Below are 17,959 nucleotides of genomic sequence, written 5' to 3'. Positions count from 1 at the left end.
TACTGCCATTTTAGGCAAATGTGCCCCGTGTACGTAACTCGGAATTATTCATCTACGAGTAATGCTGTATCGCTGGGCCTTTCTCTGATGAAACCAATTACTTCAGACCAATAACAGCCAAATTGCATGCTGATTATTAAATAAACCAATAGAAAAAAATATGGGTCGGCTACTTTCATGATGAATATTTAAGAAGAAGAAGAAGAAGAACAACATTACAAAGTAACAAACCTACTGGTATGAGTGACGCTCGCTTCGGGCAGTACATAAGAATGTGACTCTGGTAAGACTCCAGTGATCCTTGGTGTCTGAAAACAGTAAAGTGAGTTTTTGTATATATTTTTCGAGAAGGGCTTTGGATGGGGTGGTGGATGTTCTGAATTTGAAAATGGTATAGTTCATTGTTAATAAGTAGTATGAACATTATTCGTAAAGATACTGTCTTTCGTGTTCTGCTGTGGTGAATTTTGTGTCATGAAATCTAATACCAGTGAAATGATATCAATTAAAAATGTATCCAATGAAAACACCTGAAAAGTCTGAAGTAGGGGAAATGTTTTAGAAATCTTGTTGAAGCAACAATCTCGGGTAGGGTGTACATTACTTCACTGTTTTTGTCAAACCGAGAAGTCGCTCGTCCACTTCATTAATAGGTGCATGGGGGAACTGCCCCTCTGTGTGTCCCGCAACATGCCAGTCGTGTACATTGCACACATGCGACAAGACCCGAATCTATGTCCCCTGAAAAAGGAAGAAGACTGTCAAACAATATTGCTTACACTGAATTTTGTTACTGAACCACTCACATTTTGGTAGAACAAGAAAACATCGTTATCAATATTCCGCGCCATGGAGCACATTAGAATCTTGTTTGTTCAAAGTGTAGTGAATGCTTTTACGGCAAGCATGGGCTGCTATAAACGAACGCTACTCGTATTTAAGTCCAGCTTGTCGCATTGGAAACGGACGAACAGACAGCACCTATTCCTATCCTATATCACCTATATATCCTATATAAATGGACTGAACAAGCTTGTCAGCAAGATGATGCACTCAACGTGAAGACACAGCCAGTGTTGATATTATGACGTTAGGAGTTCAGTTGTGTATGACCCTTGGAACATTTCACAGTAAGAATGCATCATCGACATGAGAAGAGTTCAGTTGTGTATGACCCTTGGAACATTTCACAGTAAGAATGCAGCATCGACATGAGAAGAGTTCAGTTGTGTATGACCCTTGGAACATTTCACAGTAAGAATGCAGCATCGACATGAGAAGAGTTCAGTTGTGTATGACCCTTGGAACATTTCACAGTAAGAATGCAGCATCGACATGAGAAGAGTTCAGTTGTGTATGACCCTTGGAACATTTCACAGTAAGAATGCAGCATCGACATGAGAAGAGTTCAGTTGTGTATGACCCTTGGAACATTTCACAGTAAGAATGCAGCATCGACATGAGAAGAGTTCAGTTGTGTATGACCCTTGGAACATTTCACAGTAAGAATGCATCATCGACATGAGGGGGCGGTCGGGTAGCCTAGTGGTTAAAGCGTTCGCTCGTCACGCCGAAGACCCGGGTTCGATTCCCGACATGGGTACAATGTGTGAAGCCCATTTCTGGTGTCCCCCGCCGTGATATTGCTGGAATATTGCTAAAAGCGGCGTAAAACCATACTCACTCACTCACTCACTCATCGACATGAGAAGAGTTCAGTTGTGTATGACCCTTGGATCATTTCACAGTAAGAATGCAGCATCGACATGAGAAGAGTTCAGTTGTGTATGACCCTTGGAACATTTCACAGTAAGAATGCAGCATCGACATGAGAAGAGTTCAGTTGTGTATGACCCTTGGAACATTTCACAGTAAGAATGCAGCATCGACATGAGAAGAGTTCAGTTGTGTATGACCCTTGGAACATTTCACAGTAAGAATGCATCATCGACATGAGAAGAGTTCAGTTGTGTATGACCCTTGGAACATTTCGTAGTAAGAATGCAGCATCGACATGAGAAGAGTTCAGTTGTGTATGACCCTTGGAACATTTAACAGTAAGAATGCATCATCGACATGAGAAGAGTTCAGTTGTGTATGACCCTTGGAACATTTCACAGTAAGAATGCATCATCGACATGAGAAATAAGGAGAACCTTTAGTTGACGAATCGTTATATGGAAACAAACAGGTTTAAGGCGGTGTCAGATATTGATAAATCAATACCATTTTAAATTATTGCAACTATATTAGACACCCCAAAACGTTTAAAAAGTACTAAACTCTGAGAATTACGTACTCTATCTCTACTCTAAAACGGGGCAGGTGGTATGGAATTGATGATGGGCTTCAAATGTAACTTAGATGATGCACCTTTAACACGTTTAAGTAGTGTGTTTCTCTAGATTTTTTGCAGCATGTCAGATGTCAATTGATGTTCCAAGTTCTGATACTCGTGATGTTCTCCTGAAAATAATTAATATTGTTCACATTTATTTTCATATTGAATTAGGTCTTTGTGTCATACGGTAACAAAGTTTCAATGAACACAATGAAACCTATAGAGGAAAGAATGTAAGTAACATATTGTTATATTTGGGATTACACTTTCTCAGTAAAGTATAACTAATTTGTATTATTCTAGTATTTCTTTGGGCCAATTCTCTCTTGGGATTCACGCCCACAAAGAATTATGTACTATAGATAGGATATTAATTTGCCGGTTTTCAAAGTCTTATTTGGATTATTGAGCATGAACTTTTTTACTTGTTGTGTTGTGTTTCAGTAAGACAGTCCAAATAGGTTGCAGTATCGGTTGATGGCAGGAATGGCATACAGTTTTGGACTATGCAACCAAGATTAAGGTAGTTAAACATATGTGCAACGTTCCTGTAGGAATGTCCGGTCATGAGAATGTCTGATGCCAGTTGGCGAGCTCCTGAAAACATTCGCTTTATCTTCGGTTGCGAAGCCCATTAACCACATGAATGTTATTTTACCAACCCAACTGGGGCATATAATTTGCTGGAAAAAAGATCTTCGTCACAGGTTGGCCGTGTACATTGTTCACTTGCTCCACTTCGAAGGATCTACAACTGGTTCAACAAATTCAACGAATTTCTGGGCAGTAAATAGACTCAGGAGTGGTTCTGTGGAGTCTGGCAGGTTGGCTTCTCCATCACAGTCCGTCCCTGGCAAGGGGATAGATAAAAGATCCTCCTCGGTATCCGACATATGATCCACATCTTCACCCACTGTAGCCCTGATATAAAGAAGACATTAAACAGTAAATTTATTTGAATTTCACATGTTGATATGTTATAATCATTAAACAATACTCATAATTAGGGAATTAATGTGGGCCATTCAACGTTAAGCCTTGAGTTCTTATCTTTGATTTTACTCTTTGATATTTTTCCCTTTATCATCTAAAAATAATTGTATAGCGCTATGATAATTTACCTTGTGTCACTTAAATTGGGATCATAGTCATCAGCATCGTCAGCGACGTTAGCATCACCATAGGACCCGTGAAGATACGGCGGAAAAAAATAATTAGTCTTCAGCAATCCATGCTTGCCGTAAAAGGCGTCTATGCTTGTCGTAAGAGGCGACTAACGGGATCGGGTGGTCAGGCTCGCTGACTTGGTTGCTGCATGTCATCGTATCTCAATTGCGTGGATCGATGTTCATGATGTTAATCACTGGATTGCCTGGTCCAGACTCGATTATTTACAGACAGCCGTCATACAGCTGGAATAATGCGGAGTTCGGCGTTTAAAAAAAAGCAGCATCACCATACTATTAGGTTGCAGTATTAGTATAACTGGAAACAGTGTGCACAGGCCGGTATTTTGCCTTTTATGCTCAATGGAAACTGTTTCGGAAATAATCCAGACTGGTTGTCTGGCGTTGACACAGTACATTAATTAATATATTAATCGTTGATAATGTTATTGAACGTTGTGTATAAATAAAGCAATTTGATAAAACGGCAGCTTATTCACACGCATAATGCACTGAAGAAACGGCACAATGTCACTCTTAAGTATTAACAAGGAGATTAACACATGGTATTTTACCTAATTATAATAATTAACCTTGTGATGTCGCCTGAGAATTGCCTGCTACTTGAAACGCGTATGTGGTATGACAGTCTGTTATCACCTACATATAAACACACACATCGGCGTCGAAGGCACACATACTCGGCCAGTCTGACGACCAGTGCACTCTTTACTTCTCTAACATGGGTGTTTTGGGGACATATATATTGCTAGTTTTTGTAAATACATGTATCGGTCAGTTTACCTACCCTGTGGACGACACACCCGGACTAGGCCGGGTATTCAATGGAATTGGTGCCATCAGCGGCGGAGGGGTGAGTATGTGTGACGTGTGACCTTGTGTTCGTTGTCTATTTGACTGGTGGCTGTACATGGCTTGTCAGTATGAATATAAAATAGCTACGCCATAAATCGCAAAGTAAAATGAAAAACGAAGCGTGGTTAAATCATTGTTTATTCTCCCTCCAGTGTTTTATTGCACAATAAACAACTCCCACTCGTCGTTAATGTCTTAATTAATGGATAAAAGTGTTTGACTGCTCGTTGTAAAATTTACTAATGGATGTGTGTAGTTGCTCTTAGTAATTGTTTGATCATAATATTCGAAATCTGAGTTCGCCATTTGCGGGCATACTCTACCGTGAAGGTGTTGCAAATACACGCGACAACACCCTTTCCATCGTCACAAGAAATTTCTGCCAAAAGCAGAGTCGATTGTACAATTCCGACCATATCGTGAGCATTCGTTCTTGAATTACCGTCAAAAAGAAATTATACCAGGTGTTCGGAAAGGGCTGAGCGTATCCTCCCCCTTCGGTGACACCCATAACAAAACACATGCAATGACACGTCAATTAATTGTTAACCTGAAAAAAAACCTCGTGAGCATATGGTATAAGTCAGGATAGGGAAATGCATCGTACATCATCTCTTCTTTTTGAAAGCCTTAAATGTTATACCCTTGATCATTTCCACGAGAAAACACAAACAGATTTGCACAATGTAATAGCACTAACTTGGCAGATAGATTTGTATGGAATGAATTGCATAGAGATGAATTTGTACACTGTCTTAGTGATCGTTTGGCTGAAACTTCACAGACTCTTCTGACTACGCTAAACACTAACATGAGCGATGCAGTTGATCTTTTTGTAAATCTACTACTTGAGTCAGGGCAGTGATGAAAAAAACAGTTCTTGGAAATAAACCACGTCAATATATTTTCAATTTAAACAGCGAATGTAGAGAACATAGGAGATCAGCAAGACGAGCGCTAAGAAAGTTCCGTAAAAATAGATCTGAATCTAATAGAAAAACTTATTGTCAGTTACGCAACAAATATAAAACAGAATGTAAAAGCTATTTAAAATCCCTTAAACTTACCAAATTAAATCGTCTAAATGCCTCATTATCAAACCCAAAACGGTTCTGGAGAGAAATTAATTCTCTACGCAGTCCATCATCTGTTCAGAATAATATCACAGGCACAGAGTGGCTGACTCATTTTAAGCATGTGTTTGGCAATGATCTTATATTCCATGATGTTATTGAAAATGAGCATGACGATATTGCTGTTTATAACCCATCAGATGTTGAACTTGACATTCTTGAGTCCGAAATAACAAGAAAGGAAATTCTCGATGCTATTGACTCACTTAAACCTGGAAAATCTCCAGGCCCTGACAATATCTTACCGGATATGCTGAAGAGTTCCAAACACATAACTGTTCCATTTTTGCATTCTCTCTTTAACGACATATTCAACAAAAGTATATTTCCGTCAACTTGGTCAAAATCTATCATTGTTCCTCTATTTAAGAAGGGTGATACAAGCGACCCTGATAATTATAGAGCAATTTCATTGACAAGTATTTTAGGCAAAGTTTTTGCTATAGTTTTAAACAAGCGTTTAACGCTCTGGTCTAATGTTTATGATAAAATTCCAGAAAATCAGGCAGGCTTCAGACGATCATATTCACCTATCGACCATATTTTTACAGTTATTCTATTGTACAAAAATATCTTGGATGCCGGAAACGAAAACTGTATGTTGCATTTGAAGACTTAAAAAAAGCTTTTGATAGTGTTAATCGTTGTAAACTTTGGGATTGTTTGAGAAAAACGGGCGTTGGGGGTAAAATGTATAAAATGTTAAAATCTATATACATGTATGCAAATGTCAAATCATGTGTTCGTCACAAAAATGGTGTCACTGATTACTTTGATGGCCCTATTGGTGTGAAACAAGGCTGCATTTTAAGCCCTCTCCTTTTCTCTTTCTTTATCAACGAATTGTCCCTTGAAATCCAACAAAACGGAAAACACGGTGTCCAACTTTATCCAGATATGTATGAATTGCTAATATTACTTTTCGCAGACGATGTCATACTAATTTCTGATACTATTAATGGGCTTCAAACACAAATAGACATATTGTTTCAGTATACCATCTCCTGGAAACTGACTGTTAATACAGATAAAACGAAAATTGTTCTTTTTAGAAAGGGGGTTCCTCTTGCATCCAGGGAAAAATGGTATATAAATGGGCAACAAATTAATGTTGAAAAAACTTATATACCTTGGTGTCATTTTTCCTTTTAATCTGAAACTAAATCACCTCGTCAACGATCTTGCGCTACGAGCTAAGAGAGCCCTCATTACTTTATTTGTTGTTCTTGATAAACTCGGTGTGTCTTCCCCGTCTGTTTTCTTCAAACTTTTTGATTCTCAAGTTAAACCGATTCTGTTATATGGTTCAGAGATTTGGGGTCTCGAAAAATATCACATCTTGGAAAAAATTCACTTAACTGCATGTAAACGATTCTTAAATGTTGGCAAATCTACCCCAAATTGTATGGTGTATGGTGAATGTGGATGACATCCCTTATACATCTGTTCTTATGTACGCGGTCTAAAATATTGGTTAAAGATTACAGAAATGTCACCTGATCGTATTCCACGTAAATGTTATGAAATGCTGAAATACCGCGACAAGCTGTGAAATGTAGACACCAAAGGCTGGAACGGCTTGAATATTGTTCGAGATAAAGGGAAAGTTCACTATTGGAAAGCTGAACTCATCTCTCTTTGCATACAGTCTTTGGGGAAGTGTTTTGTCATTTGTCCACTTCATTTCGCTAACATTGTTGCAATTGGACAGTGTTCAGTGTAGACAAATTGTGTCAATTTCTTTCAGGCTACATCAAAACTGTTGGTCGGCTACCCACAACAGCAGCGAGATGAAATCCTGGATTTCTTGTTTACCGTAAGACTTAAGCACAGCATCACATCTATTAAGTGGACATTTTAACAAAGTGTCTATCTCTTAATTTTATTTAAATAAAGTTGTATAGATACTAACAAATATAATTGAGGATAATCTATCAAAGATTTTTATCACATTTATCTCATCATTATTTATGTTCATGAAAACAGTTTAAATTTTAAGTGTGCCATACATGTCGATATAAAACAGCTCAATCTACAATTATCCTGTTATGGTTTCAGCCGAACTTTGGAGCATCACTTCATATTTTTAAAGTTGAGATTGGTGGCGATGCGCAAAGCTCAGGTAAAGCATTGTGGATAGAGACATATTTGTTGCAAAGAGTGAATGAATTGTCGGTACCTTAATACCCCCCCCCCCCCCCCCCCCCCCCCCCTCCCTAGCATAAGCGTACACATGTTTGACACTTGTATCCCCAGAGGGTACAGAGGCCACACACATGAGGAGTCCCGATGACCAGAATTACAACAGGGGCTATGAATGGTGGATGATGAAAGAGGCCAAGAAAGTAAGCTAGAATTGATTTTCATAGTATCCTCCTCAATAATTGTGATACCTATAAATACACACACTTTATCTAAGCCTGTGGAGTCGATTCAAATGGGAATGGGAATCGTTATGTTGTGTTACCTTTCTGACTGTTTTAAGCCCAATAGTATGAATCGTTGACAAATAAAAATAATCAATAGAACAGGTTTGTCTGGTCCTTATTTGATTTTTACAAGTCATTGGGATTCTGCGGGAAATGTTTCTACCTGTGGCGTAAAACAAAATTCATTCCACGTACCTACGTTTGCTGTTTGTATCCACGGATCTACCACTGATTCCTCCTGTCATCCTACAAATGTCATTCAACCTGCTATCCGTAAAACAAATATTGTACCTTCTTGTTACCACTGTCTTAATATATGTTATACTGTCCATTGTCCACAGGCTTTTATACATAATTCATAAACATGTATAACTTTTGGTCACTATATGGCTGAGATTCTGCCGATGTGATTTTTAAACATTGAGAAGCGCAAGCACAAGTATCGCGTATCACGACTGATCCCTATCAATAGTTGTTTACAGTAATGTTGTCCTCTCATCAAGCTATATTTATTTATATATCATTTCAGCGTAACCCTGACATCAAGCTATACGGACTTCCATGGGGGTTTCCAGGCTGGCTTGAAGATCCTATCGCCAGCGTGTATGGTCAGCCAGAGCGTACAGCTCAGTATATAGCCAACTGGGTGACCGGGGCCAAGAAGTACCACAACCTCACAATAGATTACATTGGGGTATCACACTTTATCTGTTCATGTCTGTCCTGGATGTGTTTCAGTCTTGAGTTGTTCCAAACTGTCGGTTCATTCCCGCTTAGTCAATATGTACATGTAATGATAGTTACAAAACCACCATGCAATTATGCAAATTACTATTGAACAACCTCTTTCCAGAAGTACGATTGTTTACGTACTGTAGTATGACGTATGTTCATGTTTTTATATTTGATATTTTGAACCATCACAAATACATGGATTGGAATTATTTGATCGTAAAAATGTTGATTGAACTTTGTTATTCGTATCGAATTACCGGAGGCTATTGATCTTGTGCATTATGGTCAGCGTATTCTTGATCTAACTACTCCCTATCCATGATGATTCGGCCTCTAAAAGATATGATTTTGAAAGGCATCGTTATGAAACATACCAGTACAAATCCTATAGGTGCTTGAGTATGACTCACTAAGTGACCCTAATACAATGTTTTCATGGTTGTTTTAGTAAAGAAATAGTTTAACTTGATATATCTCATGGGCCAAGATAAATTCAGGAAATGTTAATCGAAGTATTATATGGTAATGTACAAAACAACCAAGGTTGAGTCAACTTATGTCTTATAAAAAATGACCAGTATAGTCAGTGTCTTGCTGACCTAAACATCCAGATCTACGATGATTCTTTAAACGACGTTTCTTTTATAAATTCAGCATACTGACATTCGTTGATACTTACTTTTATTTATTAATGACTCATTCACAACAAATATATGTTTATGCTTTTTCAGTGCTGGAATGAACGTTTGTACAACACAACATACATCAAGGTGACTATATTTATAAATTGAGTCAATTGGTAACTTCACTTTAGTGTGACAGAATGTGTCTAATATCAAACCATATTCACGTTGAGAAGAGCCGCATGACCCACCTACTTTGTTCTCCTTACAGACGTTAAGGACAGTCCTTAATAACAACGGCCTCAAAGACACGCTCATCGTGGCTGCTGATTACTTCAAATGGGACAACTTCGCAAACGATATTTTGAATGATCCTGAACTTGACAAAGCCGTCTATGCCATGGGGTCAGTGTAGACATTTGTTGCTTCATTCGTTATTCATTGTACGTGATGTACCCGTGACACTGTGTGCTTTCCCCATACTTACTATGTATGCGAAATTTAAAGGAGGTATACATCTGATATGTTCGGATGAGTTTAATGTATCACTATGTTATTTCAGAGTACACTATCCTCACACTAACAGTACTCCCTTGGCACAAAAAATGAGGAAACCTCTGTGGGCCTCGGAGGATACGTCTGACACAGGCCCTGCTGTAAGTCCATTTCAAACAGTTATACGCCACTGTCGCCTGTCAACAAGCAATCTGCTACGGGATAAAACGTCTTGTAGCTTCTCTTTGGTCGTAGCATTGGGCAGCACAAGCCCCAGTACCCCGTGCATGTTGGGGCAGCAAATTATTGCATATTGTGATAGAGTGGTTACGATGCATACCCAGACTGATAATGATAACGCGTCATTGTGTCACGACGGCGTGGATCGCTTTCATGCTTCAGAAACTGCTGTGATCCATACTCGATAACTTACAGGCTTCTGTGATGTGCTGGAATCTTGCTGCATACAGGATTAAACAACATTCAGTCTCTACCTGGTGCAAGATTTTGTCGCCTATGGACAAAGTCTGGACAAAACGAATGTGGATATTGTGTAAAAATGACTCTTCTATACTTTATGAGAAATATTTATCGTGTGTCTTTGTCATCCATGTGTGGCACAATTCTTCATTAGGATTACAATAAAATAGAAAATGTTCTATGGATTTCTTTTAAAACTGAAGAACTTGACATTTATTTGAAAACATACAATATTCTTTGCATTGGATGACTGAAGAATTCGATAATATGTAACAACTAACTGATCGTCTGGCCGCCTATTTCCAAAATTGATAATAAGCAGCTTAACATACAAATACCTAAGAACAGCTCTACCTCCGAAATTGTTTTGTAAAATCCATGTCACGGTTCAAAAGACCAAATGCATGTGAGTGATTTGATGCTCGTTGATAACTGAACACTTGAAATGAAGACAATAATTACAGGTCAATTCTTGTTTTTAGAACTGGAACCGAGACTATGTAAATGGTTATATCACAGGGTAAGTCAAGCCAAATATCATCACGTGTAACATTCAAAGATACTGTAAGATACGCAGTTTACAACAAAATCGAACGTAAATGACTTCAACTATTCAGCGTATGTGCGAATGACTGCAGCAAAGTATACATTCAATTCTCCCAATGCGAGACACGACGTACGCCATCAAGTGACTATTTCTCTGTCAATCCAGGACCATCGTGTGGTCAACTCTGTGTAGCTGGTACCCCATGCTGCCTCACTATCCGTCTGGTCTCATGCTGGCCAATGAACCATGGAGTGGACATTATGACGTCTTCGACTTCGTGTGGATTGCAGGTCAGTATTAATGTACCGATCAATATCCTATCCATATTGGTTGTTGTGTTCATATGATAGTCTCGCCATTGAACCAAGGCTACTATACTTATCAAAATGAATGATTGTGTGTCAGCCTACCCAACTGATATTCACAGGATTGGACTATATGATCCACCACCCATTCCAATTGGACGTTAACCCCTGATTTATGACAGCAGAATCACATGTTCTGCAGCTCACACTGGTCAGTTTACGAAGCCCGGGTGGATCTACCTGAAGCACGGATATGGGGTTGGGAACCTGGTGAAAGGAGGCAGCTACGTCTCTCTGGTCAGTCCGGACAAGAAGGACCTTACAATCATCGTTGAGAAGATGGTGAGACAGTATAATTGATGTAAATCGGGAGCATCTGTTTTCTTTCACAGAACGGTTCTGGGTAGCTTTTTTAAAGTAGTAATCATCATCGTATTTGTAGAGCAACAAAACAATTATAGTCGTCTGAGGTCCTCAATTCGATATGCACGGTCATTTGATGTGCCTGAAACCTATGATTGTGGGTTCGCATCCCATATATAGAATAAGAGCGATTTAACCCTTTCTATAGTCATAAAAAATCGCTGCTTAGAGTACTGTCCATTGTACAATTCCATCATGTGTCCATGATCAACTATCAAATAGCGATGATACCATGTATCCTCCCCAACCGGTGACACCTGTCACAAACACATGCAAAAGTAAGTCAATCGTTCATCTAAGAGACGTGAAGATGATCGTACAATTCAAAATTGGGAATTGGATTGGGCATAATTTCTGTCACAGATTCGTAAAATTTGAAAATGTCTTCCACTTGTCTTTCAATAAAACGTTTTGAAAGCTTTACTGAGGCCTTGAATTTTGTAAGCTTGATCAAACAAATTTTGAGCAAGAGTCGTAGGACGCTCTTTGAAATCCCCCCAGGAGGAGTAGGCTCGATTGTACCTCAAAAGTTGTGAAATGTAGACACCAAAGTCGGCAATATTAATTGTTCGACATGAAGTGAAAGTGGAATTTGGGAAAGATGTAGTCATCACTCTTGTCATACAGTCCTGTATATAGGTTTTTATCACAGATCTAAACACGAAACGAAAGAGGCGTTCTCAGTGGTCCCATTTTTGTCTAGTACAGGTGTGTAAATCAGTGGAAGAGATTCTACTTTTTGACCGTTATGGAACGATATCTGATCATTGATATATCTGAAGCTGAAGTTAACATCTTGACCAATTTTGTCTTGTTTTGACTTTGCTAATCCGAGCCAGGAGCTTTCCTCCCACATCAAGCTGATACAGCGTGATATAGCAGAAATACTGTGAAAATTACTCGCCACGGTTTCAGACCTTAACACTATTTGACGAGTGTATAATGTAGGTGTTCCTTCCATCTGCGATCTCCACAGTGGCTGAAGGTCCATTCAAAATAATTTCTGTTTCAATGTATGTTCTTAATTGCAGAATCAAGAGGACGGCCCTCCAGATATAGAGATGGAGACCATCACGTTTCATATCAAAGGGTCATTTGTAAGTTTTGATACATACATCCTGTGAAAATACTTTTACAAATCACTGGCGCATCTGTTTCTTTTACTATGTGCATATTCATACCCCATATACGTGCTTGCAAGATCAAGAATTCCCTCATTTGCTTGTGAATCACAAACATTATCGAGACTAGTTCCTGTCTCTAGACTCCCACCATTAACTGCGTGTCATGTATGATTCGTCTTCTTTCTTCCTACATTAAAAAGGCATGTTGTTTTACCTTTTAATCTCAAAGAGAAATCTCATTTCGTGTTTGTACCAGCAGTTAATTCAGAGTTCGTGAATTGTAGATCATGGTAACCATGATGTTTTGTTCTATTTAAAGGCACATATTACTCAGCTCAACAGCTGGAAAACATACATATCCTCTTATCCAGGCGATTATCAGAATTTTATGAAACAATTTCCTATAAAGGTAAGCAATGCAATTTTTATATGCCCAAGTTGGTAAAGGAACATTTGAGAATATATGATGAATACTTCACATTATGTATGGGCTAACAACACTACCTGAACCTGACCACCCAGTGTTTATAATATTTAATTTTACATCAGATTTTTCTGTAGACATAATTTCATTTACATATATATATTTTTCACTTTTAAGACCAAAAAACTAGGATGTTAGTTGAAAGAACTGCTGTTTTCATATGAAATATTGAATGATTTATTCTTAGATGTTACTGAGCATTTTAAATATCACAGTTTTATATCCTATCTGACAGGAAGTATTTTTCATTGAAAATTTGAGCTTATTAACAGGTTGTTGATGGAATCTTCAATCTGACAATCTACCCGGAAACGACCTTCACCTTGACGACGTTGACGACGGGAAATAAAGGGGAACCCCCAACCCCCCCAGATTCCGCACCTTTTCCATTGTCCTATGTGGAAGACTTTGAGAGTAAACATGCTTTTTATTGTCATTGCGCAACTCGAAAGTCGTGTACTGGAAGTGCTTTCTTGGCATATTTTGATTCAATCTTTCCCTGATATAAAGTGTGTTAGTCCAAGTGCCAAAGATAAGTATGTAATGTCAGACAACATGTGTGTTATTTCTCAGACAGGCTGCTTATATCTGTTCACTCGGGGAATGCGAGAAACATTCCACATAGCGTCACCAAACAGACGCCCTTCACTTTAAGATTACGACAAATTCTTAAATAAGCATTTTTTTTTATCTATTTGCTAAAATATAAGCACACTAATATATAATATAGTTATGTTTTATCAGAGAATAAGATTTTATGTGATAAACAGATTATAACGTTTCTTATAAAAGTGATAAGGTTGACACTTTGAGTGATTTGTTCATTTACTTGTGTAGTGAAGAGTCTCTTTGGGGAAAAAGTCAATAACCTTGCAGAGTTGAAACATAGCGATTCACTTCTTATTAATATTATATTTTAAAAATATTTGTCAAACTATCTAAACACAGACCAGCAGACATTCTCAAAAGTGCAGGTTCAAATCTAATCAGTAATTCAATCTAGACATATTTTTTTCTAAATAATTCATTACCTGCGTGGTTATGTTTCACACAATTTCCGTACACTGTCTCAAAGTAATTATTTTATTTGTGTTTCCTATTATATTGGCTATTTAATTTGCAAATATTTAAATATAACGCAGAATATGGAAAACCTGGATGATGATATTTGTAACATTTCAGAGTATGAGGAGGGTGAAGAACCCTACTATCTGGCCCCTCAGACTGGGTCGTTTGAGGTCAAGGACGTTGGAGGCGCTCATGGAAAGGTCATGAGACAGATGACCTTGCAGAAACCTGTATCCTGGTGTCAAGCAGATTTTGTTGAGATGGGCGTGGCCGTTGTTCAGACTGGCTTGTAAGTGATATTTCATTGTAATTCTATAAAGTACATTTTGTGAATAAATGCAGCTTAGTTAAATATGAATTGAATTCAGTTGTCGCCTTTGAAATTTTTATTCCATAAATGGATAAAAGTAAACTGGATAAGGGGACACCTTTTGGATAACCAATCAAATCACCAATTGATTATTTTCACCACACTGCCTCTTCAGTCCAAAAGCTTCATGCGGTTACATTGATAAACTTACTTTATTTGCTCTATTTATATATTATGGTCTATCTCGGACGGATGTTGATTCCGGGATGTCATTGTTCATGATCCAGCGATAGTATCGTCATTGAGTGTGACATTAGAGTGGAATCTGGTGCGAATAGTTCCAAGGGAGCCTTCATCGCCGCCCGCCTGGACCAAGGAGGATGCTGGCTGACGGAGACCAAGGGTGTCTTTTTCTTCATCTTCCCCCATAGCAACATTTTCATGGTCACTACCGGATTCGGTATGTTAATAGTTATCTTGTTCATGCCTGGACATGACTGTTGATTATGGGTTATGTTATATGTACAGATGAATCGATCATACGATAAAACTATTGAGTGTTAGTGATTGCCTGCCATCGTACTGGAGGCTCAGTGGTCTAAGGCGCCGGTAGATGTTTCTCTAATTATGTTCAGCACCACCCCGTACACCATTTACCTTTTATATACATCAAGAAGATTATTGTCTCTACAGTCATATTTTCTATAACCCCATATTTCTGATCCATAAGGTAAAATTGGCATTATCTTTGTATCAAAGTGTTGATATCCGTATTTGCCTGATTCATATAGCACATACGTATCACAATAAGAAGTATCCTAAACATATCACCATGGGTATCATAAGCTTTATTAGCATCATAGCTTCAATGTAACGTGATTATCGTCACACTAATATATATCATTAGAAGTGAGTGAGTTGGGTTTAAATGACTCTACTAACAGTATTTTTCAGGTTAATTGCTTGTCACCTTAATGTGCAAGTGACAATTCGGAATGTGGCAGATACCCATTGTGTATATTTTCGCTTAAACGCAGTATAAATGACTAGTTAAATCTAACGACTCTTCTATCCACGCAATATCCAGTCAAACCTTATAACATGATGCTCTATCTCAATCAAAATGTAGTCGGTCGGGTAGCCTAGTGGTTAAAGCGTTCGCTCGTCACTCCAAAGACCCGGGTTCGATTCCCGACATTGGTACAATGTTAGAAGCAGATGTCTGCCGTCCCCCTCCGTGATATTGCTGGAATATTACTAAAAGCTGCGTAAAACCATACTCACTCACTCACTCACTCACTCACTCACTCACTCAAAATGCCAGTCACTACGTAATAAAAACATTGGGCAACAAATATGAAAAACACCCTTTTCAGTTTAGGCCACGGATACGCATTGATGGATCAGGGCGTTGGAAATAGCAATATGTTTATGACATTAGAGCTCAAAAGAGCTAAAGATTGTTTTCAGCAAATGCGGATAGAAAAATTAAGAAATAGCAGTGTACATATATGTATTCTCTCTTCAAACAGCAAGTAATACTCGAATAATATCTACTATCTGTTACAACCAAAACCATCCGCCTCTCGCTAGCTCAATTCAGAGCAGGGCGGTCGGGTAGCCTAGTGGTTAAAGCGTTCGCTCGTCACGCCGAAGACCCGGGTTCGAATCCCGACATGGGTACAATGTGTGAAGCCCATTTGTGGTGTCCCCCGCCGTGATATTGCTGGAATATTGCTAAAAGCGGCGTAAAACCATACTCACTCACTCACTCACTCAATTCAGAGCAAGTTATTATGATTTATAGATAAAGGAATATTTCAAAAGTCTGACAACGTCGTGTGCAAACACATATATTCCCAAACCGTTTATATCTTATCCAAATATCAATTTGTTTTGCATACTCATGTCAACCTCAAATGTAACATTATTACAAAATATTGCATCGTACATACATCATACATTATTAGTTAGACGAGCCTTGTGCATATTTTGAACTGTGGGCCTATCGGATACAGAACGGATAAAGGTAATGAATATATTTTGCTTTCACATTGTTTCAGACATGCAAACTGTCTTGGCATCCGGAAGGATGCTTGTCGATCTCACCTGGAACACAGTGTCACTTACTCTCGAGGTATTGATCATTTCTGTTTTCAGTTACTTACGTACCTGCTTGGTAAAACTGGTAATCATTGCCACTGTTGTACATACCGACTCCTTTAAACGGAGAAGTACAATACAGGCATTTCAGATGTCCTAAATAAATAAGTGGTAATTGGTTGGAATTTACATTCATCTTTAGTCTTATTCGTCAAACATTAAAACAAAATCGCCTTATCTTGCTAGGTTTGCCTTATCTATGCATTAATTTTGAACATTGGAAATGGTATGGATTTGAATAGTACGGTATGGACTTTGATTATCAAAGTTTTACAGAAACTGATATGAATAACCGACGTCTTACTACCCATGGTAGTCCCTCTTTAAGAGTGCTCGGACATTTTCAAATCTTGAAAATATTAACATTGAACAATATTTACTGATTTATCAGTTACGTGTTTTAAGTCTGGCAAAATAATGCATTCATCGTGTTTATTTTCCAGGACACTCGGGCAACAGGTTTCATCAACAGCAACATGATGTTCAACGTCACTGTACCATCTGATATCAAACGTGGCATGGCGGCGGTCGGGTCGGGGTCATATGGTTACGCCGACTTCGACAATTTGAAGCTAAAACTACCTTTTTTGTAGATCATATCAATAAAAAGATATATTCTTAATAGAAATGTATCACATTCTTCTTTCGTTTACAACTAAGAAAGGTTTTTTTGTAGCATTGAACGTATCCCTCTACGTTTATTTGCAGTAACAATATTATATTTTGTTGAAGAACGAAGCATGATGTAAGTAACTACTATGTCGCTACACAACGAATGAAAATGAATTCATCCAAACAAACAAACAAACAAACAAACAAACGAAGAAACTGACTACGTTTATAATAAATGATCACATTCCTCTTTATAATCTTTCTTATTCCTATATCAAAACCGATTAGGTAAATATATTCTAATTTGTAAAAACTTAACGCGTTGTAGTTTCTCATAAGGCATTATGTAATGTGTGGTATCTTCTCAGAATACTCAGAATACTTCATTGTGGTTTTAATATGCTACCAAACCCATAAATCGCTTTTTGAATTATATCAATTCTGTTTTATTAATGGCAAGTAGACGTTTTCGGGGAGCATATATGACTAACTAGGTGAAGTAAGACAATGCTGGCAGCGGAGAGTGTGTGGACAGCGCGTCGGCAAACCTGATTCGTTGAGGGCGTTGGTCCTGACACGTACTAAAACACATGTGATGCAACATGTGATGTCTCCAGAGGCATGTGACTTTGTCTCAAATTGACC

The 17,959-nt window shown here is 38.2% G+C and overlaps 1 protein-coding gene across 1 annotated transcript; it reads left to right on the top strand.

The window, feature by feature from the left end:
- The first annotated feature begins 4,199 nt into the window (after positions 1-4,199).
- On the top strand, positions 4,200-17,313 carry LOC124116698 (galactocerebrosidase-like). Its single transcript, XM_048393504.1, has 18 exons — positions 4,200-4,381; positions 7,264-7,332; positions 7,575-7,638; positions 7,773-7,861; positions 8,475-8,639; positions 9,412-9,450; positions 9,575-9,708; positions 9,866-9,959; positions 10,761-10,798; positions 10,991-11,115; positions 11,333-11,472; positions 12,585-12,650; positions 12,997-13,086; positions 13,434-13,575; positions 14,344-14,518; positions 14,827-14,999; positions 16,603-16,676; positions 17,146-17,313. Exons 1-18 carry the CDS (start codon positions 4,250-4,252, stop codon positions 17,293-17,295), a joined length of 1,959 nt encoding a protein of 652 aa, XP_048249461.1. The 5' UTR covers positions 4,200-4,249; the 3' UTR covers positions 17,296-17,313.
- The last annotated feature ends 646 nt before the right edge of the window (positions 17,314-17,959 follow it).

This window comes from Haliotis rufescens, unplaced genomic scaffold, assembly GCF_023055435.1.
Source record: "Haliotis rufescens isolate VD_foot unplaced genomic scaffold, xgHalRufe1.0.p SCAF_12, whole genome shotgun sequence".
NCBI classification, from domain to species: Eukaryota; Metazoa; Mollusca; class Gastropoda; order Lepetellida; family Haliotidae; genus Haliotis; species Haliotis rufescens.
This window is presented reverse-complemented; position numbering and strand designations above follow the sequence as displayed.

Excerpts from the sequence above, each read along its gene's own strand:
- LOC124116698 (XM_048393504.1), top strand. The coding sequence starts at position 4,250 with ATGGGTGTTTTGGGGACATATATATTGCTAGTTTTTGTAAATACATGT. Across the intron at positions 9,451-9,574 it reads ACAACACAACATACATCAAG|ACGTTAAGGACAGTCCTTAA; the intron begins GTGACTATATTT and ends TTCTCCTTACAG. Across the intron at positions 11,473-12,584 it reads CAATCATCGTTGAGAAGATG|AATCAAGAGGACGGCCCTCC; the intron begins GTGAGACAGTAT and ends TCTTAATTGCAG.